General features: G+C 44.1%; 1 protein-coding gene across 1 annotated transcript in view; it reads left to right on the top strand.

The window, feature by feature from the left end:
• Nucleotides 1-16,203, top strand: part of LOC308153770 (NXPE family member 3-like) — a gene marked incomplete at both ends in the record, with an annotated part of 17,360 nt that extends 1,157 nt beyond the window's left edge. Inside the window, 5 exons of the mRNA XM_080526962.1 lie at nt 1,372-1,614; nt 9,273-9,960; nt 13,523-13,590; nt 14,823-15,029; nt 15,671-16,203. Coding sequence (XP_080383088.1) covers nt 1,372-1,614; nt 9,273-9,960; nt 13,523-13,590; nt 14,823-15,029; nt 15,671-16,203 — 1,739 coding nt within the window. The remainder of the gene's footprint in view (nt 1-1,371; nt 1,615-9,272; nt 9,961-13,522; nt 13,591-14,822; nt 15,030-15,670) is intronic.
• Nucleotides 16,204-17,999: the final 1,796 nt, after the last annotated feature.

Genomic DNA, 17,999 nt, shown 5'->3' with positions numbered 1-17,999 from the left:
GAACAAGAGAGACCCCACTGGGATCTTTGTCAGGTCAAACTGTGACAGTGCAACCACACTTGTTTACATAAACAATACATCCAGTGGTCATCTGGTGGTACAAAATGATTATAATAAATGGAATATTTGATAATAATAATAATAAAGCAGAGTTGACTTGACGCACAATGAAAATAACCCAACCACAATCCATCCAATCCACTTTCAGTATAGTAAACAAGTTTTCCCTCTCAAAGTGATTATAATCAAATCATCAAATCAAATACATACAAATCATCTCATGCTTAATTGTCTATCTATCTGAGGAGAGGCTGTTATCACATTGCGTTGAATCGTCCAACGTCATAATCTCTGTGTTTTGTGGGGAAATGTATTACAACATATTCTATACCGTCTTTTACAGTCTATCAATCACTGACAGGTTTCTCTTTATGTGATTGAAAAATGTAAATCTGAAAAAACATGATCCCTTTAATTTAATGATGTAGCTAGCAAACAGACGTGGGGGAAAAAACGTCAGATCACATATATATGGTACATGTGGAAAAAACGGTTTATGCCGACATTTTCGGGACATGCCAGCATAAACCGTCGACTTGGTACATGCTAGCATGCCGGCATAAACCGTTTTCCCACATGTACCGTAACATATAAACAGGTTATTTTGATAAAGTGGACACATTTTGGGAATATATATGGTTACTTTCTCGCCTGAAAATATATTAATACTTCATAAAATGACGTGTTAACACTTGTAGAGCCAAAATTACAGCTTTTAGCCAATGGAGGTTAAAAATTAAGGATTTAAAATCCCCGCTGCCGGCTGGTGCGAAATGCATTCTGGTATGCATACTGCAGTGTAAACGGTCTGCTGGTATTGGCATACTTATTATGAATTTAGTAGGCAGTATGCAGTATATACTCATTGAGTATGCTAGTATGCAGTATGCTAGTATGCCATATCGAACACAGCCATAGTCAGGTGTACTTTCTGCCTGAAGGATATCAATGAGAGGGGCGTGGCCCGTGTTCTCTCTCTACCATTATCGACCAACACTTTCTTCAATGGTATTTCTAATTTATCCTGGAGACCAACATGGACATTGATGGACAAAAAATATGGGACACAAATCCCTTCAATAGTTTACAATGCAATGCCCTCCGTAAGTAATGGGACAGTGAAGCATTTTTCTTTTGGAGAGAGGGGGGGCTACGCACGGCTGCTCTTCGTGGACTTCAGCTTGGCATTTAACACCATCCTACCTGACAGATTGGTGCCCTAACTCCTAGACCACCTCCTCTGCCGGTGGTCTGAGGACTTCCTGTCTGACCGCCCCCAGAGGGTCAGGATAGGCCCCCACACCTCCACAGCCATCAGCCTCAGCACCGGATCCCCTCAGGGCTGCGTGCTGAGTCCACTATTCTATTACATCTATACCCACGACTTCATCACCGTCCACCCCAGCAATGCCATCATCAAGTTCGCTGACGACACCACCGTGGTAGGCTGCATCTCCAAAGGTGACGAGACTGTGTACCGCGACGAGGTGGAGCAGCTGTCTGTCCTGTGTAAAACCAACAACCTGCAGCTGAACAAGCTTCTTCTTCTTCGGCGTATGGGTAGTTGTTTTTCCTCTCCACTCCACCAGGCTCGGGGCCGAGGGGCTACCCTTTTACCACCCCGAGACCTGGTTGAGGGGCTCACCCGGGCTATATTTCTGGACACCCCTCCAGAAGCCACGTCATCGTCTCGTCATCTAATACCGACAGACCATGCATCCCGTTGGGTGGGTGGTACACCGGGCAATCCAGGATAATATGGTCTGCGGTTTGGTCCTCTGCGCCACACTCGCACGACACATTTGGGGCCAAGCCCCATCTGTGCATTGATGAGCGGAAACGCCCGACGCCGGTCCGGAGACGATTGAGCCTCACCCAGGATAGCCTTGGCAAGTCCATCCCGAGGGGCTCAGGGCCGGCGACTGGGATGTGGTCGCGGAGTTTGGAGGTGTTAGCCTCCCACTCCGCGCGCCACATATAATCCGCCCATCCTGCCGCACTGATGTTGAGATCTCTGCATTGCTGCCTGAGATCCTGTGCGGCAGGCACAAATGGGTGTCTCGACTTGAGACGCCGGGAGGGCTCCGCTGTTATAGTGAGCCTATCATGGAGCAGATGGTTATTAAGCTCCACGGCCCGGCAGGCGAGACGTGCTGTGGCTCCCATGCGGCGGAGGCCTGCGGGCTGGATGCCTGCTAGGATGGGAAGGTTGTCCACGGGGGTAGGACGCAGGCATCCTGTCACAATGCGCAAGGCTTCGTTTATAGGCGAGTCGATGAGGCGGGTGTGGGCACTGCGACACCATACTGGGGCGCAGTATTCACTAGTTGAATAAACGAGGGCTAGGGCTGCCGTGCGCAAGGTCCTTGCGCCGGCGCCCCAGCCCGAGCCAACCAGTCGCCTCATCAACGCCACACGAGCTGTTAACTTCTTGCGCAGTGACTCGAGGTGTCGGCGAAACGTGAGCGTCCTGTCCAATGTCACGCCGAGATAGATTGGCTCAGCGGAACATGGCAGGGGAGTTCCATCTAGGTGTACTCTAAGCTCACGTTTAGCCTCCCTGTTGTTAAGGTGGAAGGCAGCCGACACCGTCTTTGCCTCGCTAAGCTTCAATCTCCATTTCCGGAAGTATGCCACTAGTGTCTGCATGTCCTGGCTCAGGAGGAAGAAGACCGTCATACCCTGTACATCGATGGGGGCTGCGTGGAGAGAGTCTCAGTCTTCAGATTCCTGGGCGTCCACCTGGAGGATGATCTGACCTGGAAAACCAACACCACGGCAATCGTCAAGAAGGCACAGCAGAGACTCTACTTCCTAAGAATACTCAGAAACTACCACCTCAGACAAGACCTGCTTGTGTCCTTCTACCGCTGCTCCGTGGAAAGCAACCTCACATACTGCATCTGCGTGTGGTTCCTCAGCTGCACAGCCGCAGAGAGGAAAGCGATTAGGCAGGCGCTTCAGTATCATGCCCACCCGGACTAACAGACTAAAGTTCAGTTTCTTCCCCAGGGCCATAAGTGCACTAAACTTGGCTATGATCTAAGCAAAACAAAACAAAAATCCCCTCCCGTGCAAAACCACAACACAAACACCACTCTCTCCAGCTCTCAGCAGCCTCACCCTCACAGAGCATGAAGTGAGACGCGTGCTGAAGGCGGTGGACCCCAGGAAAGCCTCAGGGCCGGATGGCGTCCTGGGACGGGTGCTGAGGGACTGCGCCGACCAGCTGGCCGGGGTTTTCACCAACATCTTCAACCAGTCCCTGTCCCAGGCCACCATCCCACCCTGCCTGAAAACCTCAACTATCATCCCAGTCCCGAAGAAAAGCACGGTGAGCTGCCTAAACGACTACCGCCCGGTGGCACTCACACCAATCATCATGAAGTGCTTCGAGAAACTAGTCCGGGCCCACATAGTCACACGCCTCCCGCCCAACCTGGATCCATACCAGTTCGCCTACAGAGCCCACAGGTCGACAGAGGACTCCATCGCGACGACTCTCCACTCCACTCTATCCCACCTGGAGAGGGGAAACAGCTACGCGAGACTGCTCTTTGTGGACTTCAGCTCTGCCTTCAACACCATCCTTCCAGACAGGCTAGTGACCAAACTACTAGACCTGGGACTATCACACTCTATATGTGCATGGATCAAGGACTTCCTGTCCGACCGCCCCCAGAGGGTGCGGGTGGGCTCCCACACCTCCACAGCCCTCAGACTCAGCACTGGGTCCCCCCAGGGCTGCGTGCTAAGCCCCATCCTCTACAACCTCTACACCTCCGACTTCACCCCCGTCCACCCCAGCAACTCCATCGTAAAGTTTGCAGACGACACCACCGCCGTGGTGGGCTGCATCTCGGGGGGGGATGAGGCGGCGTACAGGGATGAGGTAGAGCAGCTGAGCAAGCTGTGCAAGGTTAACAACCTGCTGCTAAACCAGTCAAAGACCCAGGAAATCATCGTGGACTTCAGGAGGAAAAAATCTGAGGTCCAGCCCCTGCTCATCGACGGAGGGAGCGTGGAGAGAGTCTCAACCCTCCGATTCCTGGGGGTGCACATACAGGATGACCTGTCCTGGAAGAACAACACAGCAGCCATCATCAGGAAGGCACAACAGCGGCTCTTCTTCCTGAGAGTCCTCAGGAAAGACCACATCGGACAGGAGATGCTGGTGGCCTTCTACCGCTGCGCAGTGGAGAGCATCCTCACCTACTGCATCTGCAACTGGTTCTCCAGCTGCACAGCCGCAGAGAGGAATGCGCTACAGAGAGTCATGAGAACGGCCCAGAAGATCACCGGCGCCCCCGTCCCCTCTCTGGAAGAGCTGTACAACACACGCTGCCTCAGGAAGGCCTCCAAGATCTCCAGAGACCCATCCCACCCTGGGTACAAACACTTTGCTCGGCTGCCCTCGAACAGGCGGCACAGGACCATGTTTGCAAGGACAAACAGACTGAAGCTCAGCTTCTACCCCAGGGCCATCCAGGCCCTGAACACAGCAAAGACCTAGGTTCTGGGCCCTGGACAGTCTGGACGGATTGATGGCAGCTGCTGGATTGAAAATCAGGTGTAGTGCTGAGGCACAAATGTGTACATTTCAAGCCTGCAAACTGCGACACTTTAAATGAATGTGCAATAACACTATGTGCAATATGACAACCCTAGGGTACATAAGGTTGCAGAGAAATAGGAAATGTTAGAATAGGTATTGCATAGCATAGAGTACAGCAATAGGTTAGAATAGGTATAGCATAGCATAGAGTACAGCGCAGTGTTTTATTTGTACAGTATAGCATAGTGGATAGTGTACATAGCCTTTATTTGTGTAAACCAGCTCCTTTCCCTTCTTTTTGTTTTTTTGTTTTTTTTGTTTTGTTTTTTCTTTCCTAGCACCAGGGGAGCCCCCCCTCCCAAATTTCGTTGTTTGGTACCTGTACTATATCAATGACAATAAAGACCATTCATTCATTCATTCATTCATTCATTCATTCATTCATTCATTCATTCATTCATTCAATACGAGAAACTACTGTGCAATAACCAAGGGAATAGTGCAATGTTCTATAACCCTGCAATATGTTTACATTCTTGTGTTTTCATATACTGTATATAAGTTACTAGTTCATATGTTTATAAAAGTACAGTTACATGCTAACTCCTTCCTGTCTATATACCCCATAGTGTATATAAGTATATAAGTATATAAGTTTACATAATAGATACATTCTCAGATTCCTACCGATCACTTATCCCCTTATTTATGTCTACATAAGCATGCAGCCTCCCTAGAGGCCCACTGGAGCATCCATCACGGTTAAGGTCACAAGGGGAGGGGAAAGAAGCAATACATCAGATGTAATAGGATCTCAGTTATTCTCTCTCTCTCTCTCCCTCTCTCTCTCTCTTCTTAGTCTCAGTCATTAACTGTTGAATTACCTAAGCCTTAAAGAGTTAAGGCTTAAGACTAGTCTTCTCAGTGTGCCATACACACACACTCACACCCCCCCCCCCCCACACACACACACACACACACAAACTATATCTATCTATCACACAATCAATAATACTTTTTTTTAATTGCAGTTTTATGTTTGTAACAGGCACATGCTTATTGCCCGCGCTCCATCCAGTTTCTGAGGGCTTGCACAATCAGAGGTGAGGCTGAGCTTGTTGCTGCCTCACCTCGTCTCTCCCTGTATTTGCAGTGGAGCTCCGCAAATTTGATGATTTTGACTATAAAAAATCATTGGAATCATACAGAAATGACATTTCTAACACATCCTGCCTGTCTGCACTGCCTGCCTGCCTGCCTGTCTGCCTGTCTGTCTGTCAGAGTTTCAAACCGTATCACCCATTCACAGCACAAATACACAGCCTATGACATATAGACAACAGAAAACAGGTGGGTCTTTAACTTAGTTTTGAACACTTTCACTGATTCTGTCTGTCTGCTGTCCAGTGGAAGACGGTTCCAGAGAGTTGGTGCACGGAAGGAAAATGCACGCTCACCGATTGTCTTTTTCCTGACTCAGAACAATCAGCAGGGCAGAGCCTTGTGAGCGCAGAGCCCTTGGGGGCACATATGAGTCAAGAAGGTCCTTTAAATAAGAAGGCTCAGTGCCATTTATAGCTTTATATGCTAGTAACAACAACTTGAAGTCCGCTCTAACATGGACAGGGAGCCAATGAAGAGAGGCCAGTACTGGTGAGATATGGTCGTATTTCTTTGACCCAGTCAAAATGCGAGCTGCAGCATTTTGGACCATTTGTAGGCCATGGAAACTATTTTTTGACAAACCCGACAAAAGGACATTGCAATAGTCTAGTCTGGATGTCACAAAAGAATGGATCAGAACCTCAGCATCTTCAAAAGAAAGGATTGATCTAATCATTAGATGATTAGATTGGTATGATTAGATTGATCTAATCATACCACATGACACAATCATCCAATGTCAAGACAAGACTATCACAAGATGTAGGTTGAGGTTCTAAGATTCTAGAGCTTACTTTCCCAAACAAATTACTATGACTATTACTATTATCATTCGAATTACATCATCAAACAGAATATTCCTATTCTTATCAGTTCCAAACCGAAAAAAAGACAATTCTATCAACGATGCAAAAATACTGTTCCATACAAATCTGATGTCACACTACTGATCTATGAACTTTTGCTGTTAGCAAAAATCGCTTTTATTGAATTTGCATTGAAACAGTCATTATGTTGCCTGTGACTGTCTCCTTGTCGGTGATGTGTAGTACTGTATGTGTGTCTATCGTTTGTTCAATGTTGTGTCTGTGTGTGCGTATGTGTGTTGTGTAAGTTGTTTTTGTCTGAAACTCTGTTCCCCCTGCTGCTGTTGAAACAGGTCTCCCTTAATGAGACACAGAAAAGGGAGACCTGTCGAAACCCTTAATGAGATACAGATTGTAACCAAGTGTACAATCTGTGTCTCTCTAAACTCCTCTAACTTGTTGAGATGTTGTTGTTGTGATATTGAGTAATCATATGGTGTAGCACATCCCCCATTTCTTTCTGTGGACTGATGTGCCAACTCTGTGTTGCAAGATGAGTGACCTCATAAGGGAGTAGTCTTTGTATATATGCTTCTGTGTTCATCAGAGATGGGACTGACTGACTCTGGACTGATCTCATGTAACTTTATTAATGAAAGGCTTCAAGCTATTTTGATCAATCTCCTTGTGTTCAATATTCAATATCAACTGAGAGGAAACCAGAATATTCACTAACACCATCCTTCAGGTTGTTTATATTCTATTCTGTTCTTCTTGTCCAAAATTCCAGGACTTCATGCTGGTTTACTGGGACTCTTTGCCTTGACGTAGGTCTCAGGGAAGGCTGGTGGAGGTAGGACGGGCTCATTGTAATGCATGGAATGGAGGAATTGTGTCAAACATGTGTGCCTGTGTGTGTGTGTGTGTGTTTCATACCACTCTTCATTCTGTTCCATGCTTTACAATGAGCCCATCCTCCGATTTCTACCTTGTTATGGCCCTGCCCAATTTGCTCTATTGAGGTGGTGTGCCTGAGGAGGCGGGGCCATGGATGTGCTGCTCCTGCTGATTCTGGTAATGGGTCGACCTCTGACTGATGTCCTCCAAACCCTTCAAAAAGGACTACAGATGGTGTGGATGTTGGTGGACCTCTCAACAATGCCTACCTTTTGTTTTGTTTAAGTGCTGGTTCTTGGTTGGACTTCTATTGACGTTCTAGTTAAAACATTAACCTTTTTCAGTGACTGATGGGGCAGCACTTTGGGTTTAGCCCCGTTTGTTTTTAGCTATAACACTGGAGAGTCACTAAATGGCACTTGAGAAAGTAGCTCCACACAGCTCCACTGTCTCCTTTCCCTGTGGATATCATCGGACTCACTGACCGCTTACTTGTAGGCTAGTACACCTGAACTCAGGTAGGTAGAGAGAGGATGTATTGTGGAGAGGGAGGGTTGGAGAGACAGAGATATTTATATTTAAATAATGTGAAATGTAATGTGGAACAGTCATTCAATATTGTATACAGTAATCATTGATACCAATGCTTGTCAACAACGATACCAATTGTAAACAGCTTTCAGAACATTATTGGCTAGACGTCTAATACTAATAAGATGGGAATCACCAAGAGCGCCTACTCGCACTCTGTGGATAAAATACTTTTTCAATAATTTACAACTTGAAAAAATCTGATGTACACTGAAAGGTTCTTCCAAGACATTTTTTAAAAATGTGTCTATGCAAAGACATTTACCTTCCCAGTTATCCTTGTATGAGACATTTTATCTTGTTTACTTAGTCCATATTGTCTATATGGACAAAAGTATTGGGACACCCGAACATCACACCCATATGTGCTTATTGAACTTCTCATTCCAAAACCACTGACATTAATATGGAGTTGGTCCCACCTTTGCTGCTATAACAGCTTCCCCTCTTCTGGGGAGGTTTTCGACTAGATATTATGGTTGCAGGGATTTGCTCCCATTCAGCCACAAGAGCATGAATGAGGTAGGCACTGATGTTGGGCGAGAAGGACTGGCTCACAGTCTGCGTTCCAATTCATTCCAAAGGTGTTCGATGGGGTTGAGGTCAGAGCTCTGTGTGCAGGCCAGTCAAGTTCTCCAGGATGCAAAGCAGGACAGAAAAAAGAGTTTCAACACTCTTTAAAGCACGACAACAAAATGGTGGACAAGGGCTAAGGACCGTCGTCATCTCAACAGTCACATGGTGACACTTCTACTGACAAACAAGCTCACTTCTGCAATTTCCATCACACCTGTTTTAATATTTCTGTATATGTTTCTACAACTAGCCTATATTATTGTGTTTAGGTTCACTTTGATATGTTGTCATGACTTTAATGAATGAATCTACCAACAGATAAAGAGAATGGGCAAACTGCTATTGGCTGTCTTTCTGTTGATCTGCATCAATGTTTTTTATGTAAGTTCTAAAGACAAATTCAATTCAAGTTACCCTGCTTAAAATCCTGCCAAAAGCTGTCTCCCCTTGCTTTTTTTACATAGTAAAATGATTGTACCGGTAATCTGAATTTACTGACCACTGTCTGTCTAATGTCTCACTGTAGGTATTTCAACACTACCGGAGCTCAGTGAACATCTTACCACCCCCATTTTCACAGCAAATATTTAATTACACTCCCTCTACCAAGCCTCTTGCTAAAGACACCATCAACAGGACCTTCATACCAACCAATGACACATTAATAAGTACGGAGGACTGGGAATCTCTGGTGAGAGAACTACAGTGGCCGTCACCCTCTAAAGCCCTCTCATCCACACAGGAGGCCACAGACGCGACCAAATGTTCCTTTTCTCTCGTCACCCCAAATACAAAGCGCACAGTCGGAGGGTATGTAGATGTGACAGTGATTGCTAGAGATGCCAGCAACAGGGAGAAGACCTATGGAGGGGACTTTTTCCAGGCCAAGCTGTATAACACACAGCTGAAGGCCAGTACATATGGAGCTGTGACAGACCACCACAATGGCACCTACGCGGTCCGTCTGGCCCTGCTCTGGCCCGGAGCTTCCCGGGTGTCAGTCCGCCTGACGCACTCCAGCGAGGCAGTCCAGGTGCTGATCCAGAAGAGGGAGGAGGACCCTGACAAGGTATACTTCCATGGTTACTTTAAAGAAGGCGACAAGAAGGAAGTGGTGATGTGCAACGCTCAGAGGAGCTCCAGATTGGTGGGGGATGGATCACAGTGCTGCTGTGAGTACAGGGAGCCTGTCTCTGGGGAATACTGGTTCTGCCGACGGCCATCTTCCCTCCCCTGCCAGGCGCTGATCTACCACAGCATGGGGGGTTACCAGGTTAAACTCTCCAAGCTGGAAGAAACTCTTCTTAAAAGGTACATCATCTGCACCATGATCTTGTATGTGTGGAGTGTGACTCTATGTATGTTTACAAAACAATGTTCTGGTCCATTCCTGCACTGCATTTACATTTGACACTGACCACCATTTTTCAAATATTTACTGTTATCCTATTTTTTCTGTACTGTTTTGGCTGTGAACATGAGTTAAGGATTTTCTAATGTTTTTCTAAGAAAAAATGTAAAAAATAACATTTGAATGAGGAAAACAAGGTTTGGAATGGAATGGACTGTATTTGTCATTGCTACAGTACAGGTACCAAACAACGAAATTTAGGAATTTACCTTTGGCTGTCTTTTACAGGATAGCCAGGGGGCTATTCCACGTACGTTGGATTAGTATATCCGCGTTTAAGGGTATGTTCTCACTAGAACATTTGCTTCACTTGGAATCGGAGTTTAGGATAAATCTTGCTCGAGCGGTGAGAACGCGCATTCGAAGTTGCTCCCGGAGCAAAGAACCAACGGATGCTCCGCTTGAAAAGGGTGGTTTCGCTCTAATTACAAACGACGCATCCATCACTTTGCTTCGCTTCGCTTTTGGTGAGAACACTGCTCGAGGCAGTCCATAGGAAAGCAACAGTGCATGCATGTTGATCTGGATAAGAGCGGGACGAACGGGCAATTTAAAAATGTTCTGACCAATCAACTACCACGTCTGTTGCTTCGACTGCGTATGTTACTTCGTTCACATGAAGGGCTGTGAGAACGCAAATCAGAGAAATAATTTATGCAACAATGTTGCGAACTCATCCACTTGCTCCGGGTCTAGATTCGGACTTTCATGTGAGAACATGACCTATAAGCAGGGGTGCACATAACTGGTGCGCCAGTGCGCATGCGTCGCCAAAATGCATGCTGCGCGGCAGATCAGCCGCATGATGGCGCTTTTGCGCACCAAAAAAAAAAAAAGGGTTTGAAATTTGATCACAAAAAAAACATCCTCTACCATGGTTGAAATTGAGGACAGTGATAATTTACAGCAGTCAAGAGAGCAGTGATGATGACGATTAAGCTTGTAGCATAAATAAATGCTTAGGCTGTAACTTTTTGTTGAAAAGTTGATTTCAGTGTTTACAGAACAGAGCAGTGCTTAAAGAGATGTCCGTTTATTTCAGTGTGTTTAAAGAACAGACATTCAGTTAGTGCTTAAAGAGATGTCAGTTGATTTCATTGTGTTTAAAGGAGTCTGACAGACTTTCATGCTTAAAGAGCAGTCATTTGATTTTGCATTTGTTTATTTTGTTTTGCACACAATCATTTGTTCGTTCATCTTTATTTATGAATAAATGTCGTTTTGCTAATATAAGTTATCCATGTATCCCTTTTTCATCCATCCTGTGGGACGGGTCGTGACTCGCGAGCTCGAGGAGCACCAAGCAGCATCCCTAGGTGCTCCTCTGAGCACTGGCCCCAAAAAGTTATGTGCACCCCTGCCTATAAGAAAAGCCTCGTTCAGGCAACTCGTGATTGGGATTCAAGCTTCAAGTGATTCCTCGAATGAGAATCAGCCTTGTGTCATCAGTGTTCACAGAACACCGGTTTGGAAATACTCGATTTGGGCGCGTGCACGCAGACATGAAGAGCCCAGAAAAGCCGATTGTCGAAATGAAGATACTAGACTGCGCAGCGGTCCTACTTATTGCGCAGCGGTCCTACTTATTGATCTTTATGAAGATGAAAAATAAGATGTAAAATAGTGCAATACTGCCTCAATTAACAAGGCGAGGGAAATGGTTTGGCAAGAAATTGCTGGCCGATTAAATGCGTAGGTCATACTAGCCCCTACGTATTGTTATATGTTCATATTTTAATAAATGAATATTCACTACACTGGTGATATAAGCAGCAGGCTTGATTTGGTCATATTGTCATGATGGCGCAGTGGTATTAACCCCTGCCATGGTATCAATTTGTCATTTTAAGACAGTGGTTCAAATCCCTCTTCTGACACAATTTTTATTGCATTTCGTTGTCTGATGCTTGTACTCTATAACAATAAAGTTGAATCTAATCTAAAATGTATGTAGGCTATACAATTATGGTGTAGGCTAATTTACGAGAACTGACACGATTACAATGGTGTGTGAAGCCTTTCTGACTAGTAAATGATGTTCTTCTAACTGGACCCTGGATTTGGCATAGATAATTTTTTCTTATGATTACCGATGGATAGATGATTCACTTACTTAGACAGATATGTTTTTTATATATATATATATATATATATATTGTAAATCGATTTGCATGAAGGCTTCAGTTAAAATATATATATTTGTATTTTATTTTATTTATCAAGTATCAAACCGGCAACCTTTGGACTTGTAGCTGGCTGCCTTTAACCCCTGCACCAAACACATGAATGGAACCTGATTCCAGGGCACCTCAAAGAATTAGGCACCTTTAAATTATTTGGAAAGCACCTAAAACAGTGGATGATCAACACACACACACACACACACACACCTGTCAACATTGAAATGTCCTGTCCTATACCTGTATGTCATGTGTACCGCCTGTCTGTGTACCGCCTAACATGTCTTACCTGTACAGTCTGTGTTGCTTGTTTTTAGTCTGCTTACCGTGCTTATATGTTGCTTGCTTTTAGTCTGCTTACCGTGCTTATATGTACCCTCTTTTTAACCACCTATGATTAATGCATGCTCTTTTAACCCCCTATGTTATGCCCTTAAGCTAAATGCTTGTCCTGTCTACTTTTTTGTGCCTAGGTCTACCTATATTTTATCTTTTAAATTTACTTTTTTCCTCCAGGGAGCCGTATAAAACATCATGGCATAGGGACTGCGGATGAAAACTAGCTTTCGGGCTAACTCTGGCGTATTTACAATTTATTTTTGTTTTATTAATATGCACTGTCCCTTGAATAAATAAATGAATCTGAATCTGAATCTGAACACACCAATATGATGTTGTTGATGCAAGTTGACATACCTATTTATTTTTACCTTTCATACCTTTCTATTTATCTATCTAGCACACTATCAAACTATCTATCACACTTTCAAAATATCAAATTATCTATCTGTCACACAATCAAACTATTTATCTATCTATCTATCACACTTTCAAAATATCAAACTATCTATCTCGTAAAATGTGGGAACTAATAATTCCTAAAAGACACTTGATGGAACTGTCGTTCGGGATTTAGTTTCCGCCTGTGAGACATTTTTGACGCACGTATTACTGAAACCAGCCTGTAAACCTGCTCGCTACCAGGTTTGTTCTGAAGGATTGGTTGCATAGCAACCAAGCAGCGAATTATTTGAGCCACATTCATGGAATGGAACTGGAGCTGAAATTATCGCAGATTAGAAGATTATCGCCGGATTTGATTTAATCAGCCTTCTAGGAATCGGCCCCTGATGTTAATTGTGTTTGTGGTTTGTTTTCATTATTTTCACAAGTTGTCGTTCCAGTGTATTGCAAGGGGGAGTGTTTATGGAAGTCGAGAACACCTTGAGTAACTTGTAATCACTTTAAATGGTTGTAACAGCGCAGCTTTTATTCTCTGCAGTTCCAACAACGTTATAATACCAGGTGACGATTCAGTGGTCGATGTCCAGCAACGGCTCAATGAAACCCGTAAGTCCTCAACACATGTTACTACCGCTCTCACTGAGCAGCCTCCGACCAGAGAGAAAAAAGTAGGGATGCAGAGTAGTCAGACTAGGGGTATAGAGTAGTCAGAGTAGGGGTCTAGAGTAGTCAGAGTACGGGTCTAGAGTAGGGGTCTAGAGTATTCAGAGTAGGGGTCTAGAGTAGTGGTCTAGAGTAGTCAGAGTAGGGGTCTAGAGTAGTCAGAGTAGGGGTCTAGAGTAGGGGTCTAGAGTAATCAGAGTAGGCGTGCTGATCTAGGATCAGTGTTGCCTTTTACGTCATAATAAGTAATATGAGTAAGATTACATGAATATATACTGTATATACCAAGCACTTTATCAGGAATGCTATACTAGTAAACTGTAAGTGCCGTTACTGTGGAAACGCCTAGTACCAACAACAGCTCAGGCACGAAGCGCTAGGCCACACAAGCTCACATAACGGGACCGAGTGCTGAAGCAACATCGAGTAAACATTGCCTATGTTATTTTGTGTTTTATTCACAAGAAGAACCGTAATCCCTCAAAGGTATTCCAGGTATTCCAAAGGTATGCACCAACAATAAGTCATCCATTAATTATGCTGATTATATAATACTACGAGCATGCACATAATTAATGCATCCCCAAAGACATATCTACACAACAGTATGGTAACTGATGGGGCGATGCTGTGATAATGAAATCATAACGTGATTACCATATGTTATAGTCTGTAGTTGTTTGTGTATGATATGATGCAGTAATGATGACAGACACATGTATCAAGTTCAGCCATGTAATATTAAAGTGGGGGGAACAAGCACCTGCACACGGGTCATGCAGAAAACAACAAACAAGTCGATAGCCGATGGCATCGATCTAAGTAGACCCGTAACAGTAGTGTGCATGGTTTGTTAGAAGCCATCATCTGCTCTTGGATCTCATTTAAGATAAAGGCAGATCATGTTTTAAATCTTGCCTTCATATCATTGACCAAAATGGATTCAACGTTTATACCTTGACCTTGATACACTCATTCAGTGTTGGTTGTCTGTTGTCATCCAGTTTATCTCAATCATTAACCCCAATAGTTTTTCATGACCAAGAGCCCTCTGGTGAGACCATGAGATTTGGAAAGACTCCTGTTCCTGGATTTGTAGAGTACCATAGTCCTACCATAATATGACCCAGACCTCAGAAAGAAGGTCTGAGAATAATAAATGTTTGTCTTTGTAGGATCACACACAAAATGCCAACCTGCTCTCCAAATCCCAGTTCCGGCAGGATTCTACTTCCAGGATCGCTGGACTTCGATGGTGTGTGATGCGCAATCGTTTCCCTCAGCTGATCTGGTGTCTGGGTGCATCAAGGACAAACAGATTCTAATGATGGGAGACTCCACCCTACGCCAGTGGTTTGATTACCTGAAGAAAGCAGTACCAAGTAAGATACAGCATGTAGCATGCAAAGCTATTTACCATAGCTAAGTAATTTATTTGTCTTGTGGTTGGGTTGTCTTGTGGTTGGCCACAATCTAGCAGTGTTGCATGCAGTCTGACATTAAGCTAATGGATTAAATTCAAATCATTTTCCATCAATCCACACACAATACCCTAAAATGACAAAGCAAAAACACGTTTTTTAAAATTCCAGTAAATGTATTAAAATTCAAATACAGGAATACCTCATGGACCCTTTGCTATGACACTCTTAAAATGAGCTAAAATGTTATCAACAAATCTCTCAATAAGTTGAATTGAGTCAATCTTAATGCAAGGATAATAGATCAGGTAATTTTGGAATTAACGTCTTTGTTTTTATAGGGTTTCTGATTTGCATAGGAATCAATTGTACATTGTAGATTAGGATGTCACTACCAAGTCAGCTAATCTCATATTTTTCTCTTGATCCTAACAAACTCCCCAGTCCCCGCCAGTGCCAAACATACACATACTGTAACCCATTTACTGCACTTCGTTGTCTAGTACTTGTACTGTGCAATGACAATAAAGTTGAATCTAATCTAATAACTTGTGTAGAGGCACTGTACATGAGTTGAATTTATATGATCTCTCTTTTATCAGCATTGAAACCCCTGGACCTTCACACCTCAGCCCAATCTGGGCCCCTGGAGGCTGTTGACACCCAGTCCAACACCCGTGTTATTTGGCGGGCCCACGGCCCCCCCCTGCGGACCACCATGACCCCCTGGGCTGACCTCCACTACATTGCCAGTGAGCTGGAGGGCGTGGCAGGGGGCCAACACACTGTCTTCATCTTCACCATGTGGGCCCATTTAACAACTTACCCCCTGGCTTTTTATGCGCACCGTCTGGGGGTCATCCGTAGGGCCGTGGCCGCCCTGCTGCGGCGCTCCCCCAGTACACTAGTAATGATCAAGTCAGCCAACACGGGCTATAAGGATGTGTACGGCAGCGACTGGCTCTCCTGGCAGCTGGACAAGGCTCTCCGGGTAATATTTAGGGATTTGCCTGTGGTTCATATTGACGTTTGGCAGATGACCTCGTGTCATTACTCCGCAGACAACATCCACCCGCCTCCTGTGGTGGTCCAGAATGAGGTCGACCTCTTCCTGTCATTTGTCTGCCCACAGTGATGGAGTTCAGGTAGTTAGTAAGTCGTATTGTGAGTGTCAGGTGTGAAAGGTGTAGTTGTTTTGTCTATATTGGGAAAGGGAAGTGAAAGCATAATGTGAGGTCTGAGTTTTAAACACCTGCTCGGTAGCTGGTGGCGTCGGTTGGGCTGGGTTGGCCCGTAGACTGTACGGTAGGAGCTCACAGCACACATGAGTAGCTGACATTACTAGGAGCTCACATTACGTGATTACTACTTCAGTAATGATTGTCAATACATATTATAAAAGTGATTTTGATATTTCCATGCACATAGGCTGTAGGAATATAATTTTTCATAAAGAATATGTATATTCTTCATTAATTCATCTGTAAGACTTGCTGATGACATATTATTGTTGATTGCATCTGTAATCTGGTATCATTCAAGTGACATTTTTCAAGTTTATTCTTATTTGGTGTTAAATTGACAACTTGTGATAATATCAATGAATGTTCTGAATTAAATAATTCATGTTAAATATTCTTAAAAATGCAAGACAACTCTGGGAGTTCAATGGTGACATGCAAGTAAACAGTAACCAGTCACCATAAACATGCAAGTTGGGGGGTATTACATCAACGTTGCTAAAGGAAAATCCATGCTTATTTTTGATCATTTATGTGAGATTTATCAGAATAAGCCTGGATTTTCCTTTAGCGACGTTGATGAAATACCCCCCTGGATACAAAAACAAATACACATCATGCCATATAGGGCTATTCCTGGTTCAGGTACACCTGTCAAGAAAGCATTCATGATTGGTCATGAAAAGCTTCCCACAATGAAGGTGGCTGCTGCTCCCTGCAAACTGACAGAAGGAACTGCGGTCATTTAGAGCAAGGTGCTGTTCAGCCCCGCAAAGCCCTAAAGTCAAGAATTGGGAATGAGGATCATCCACTCAACGCATCCCGCAATGTTCATCATTCATGTCTAGGCTACTGTTTAGATCCTGCAGCTGGTCCTCCTTGGACAACACACCTTAACCCTGTTGTGATGTTCACTTTTTGGTCCCCTTGGTACTGTTCGGGTCAAATTGACCCGGGACATCATTGGGGTTTTAAAAACACTTGTCCTGACACGATGCTCCTAGTTCCAAGGGTGACCCGTACAAGGGAGTATGCTCAGGGCACAAGAGGACACAAACAGGTACTGTACCCAATAATGCCCAATAGGTACTGTGTACACATTCAAAAGTACATATCCTTTGTTCTGGATCTAGGGGGCTGCCCTTTGGAGAGGCTAGAGCAGAGGAGGACTAGTAACGACCCTCAAAGTGTCAGACCTCTGGGAACACGTGGGGTCGAACGGCAGCATGATGAGTAGAAGCGCTTTTTTGCACATGATGCTCCTAACTTTGAAAATGCAAAACCCAATATAACAAAGACTTGGGTGTCATGAATCATACTTATCTAGGAAACATTTAAATTAATGTTTTCATTGATGTTTATGATTTTGAACTTATATTCTCAATTGATTTTCACATTTATCTAATTATAATCAAAGCTGTAAAGAAAATACAGGTGAATAGAAATGCAAGAACCAAACTAAAATAGTTTTTTGTTGCTAGCTATGAAATACATCTCTCAAAAAAGTCTGCAAATGCTGAATCACAAAACATGAACAGAATGTACACTGTTTTCACTGTCACTGTCACTGTCGAAATACAGTATTATAAATAGTATATTTATTATTATAAAAATTATTATTATAATTGTGTGTGCATGGGCATGCCTGTCTACACAACACATGAAGCACATAATTTGACAGTATGTGTAC

This window comes from Nansenia antarctica (genome assembly GCF_963989245.1).
Source record: "Nansenia antarctica genome assembly, chromosome: 3".
NCBI lineage: Eukaryota > Metazoa > Chordata > Actinopteri > Argentiniformes > Microstomatidae > Nansenia > Nansenia antarctica.
The sequence above is the reverse complement of the archived record's forward strand: the minus strand, read 5'-3'. Positions and strand labels throughout refer to the sequence as shown.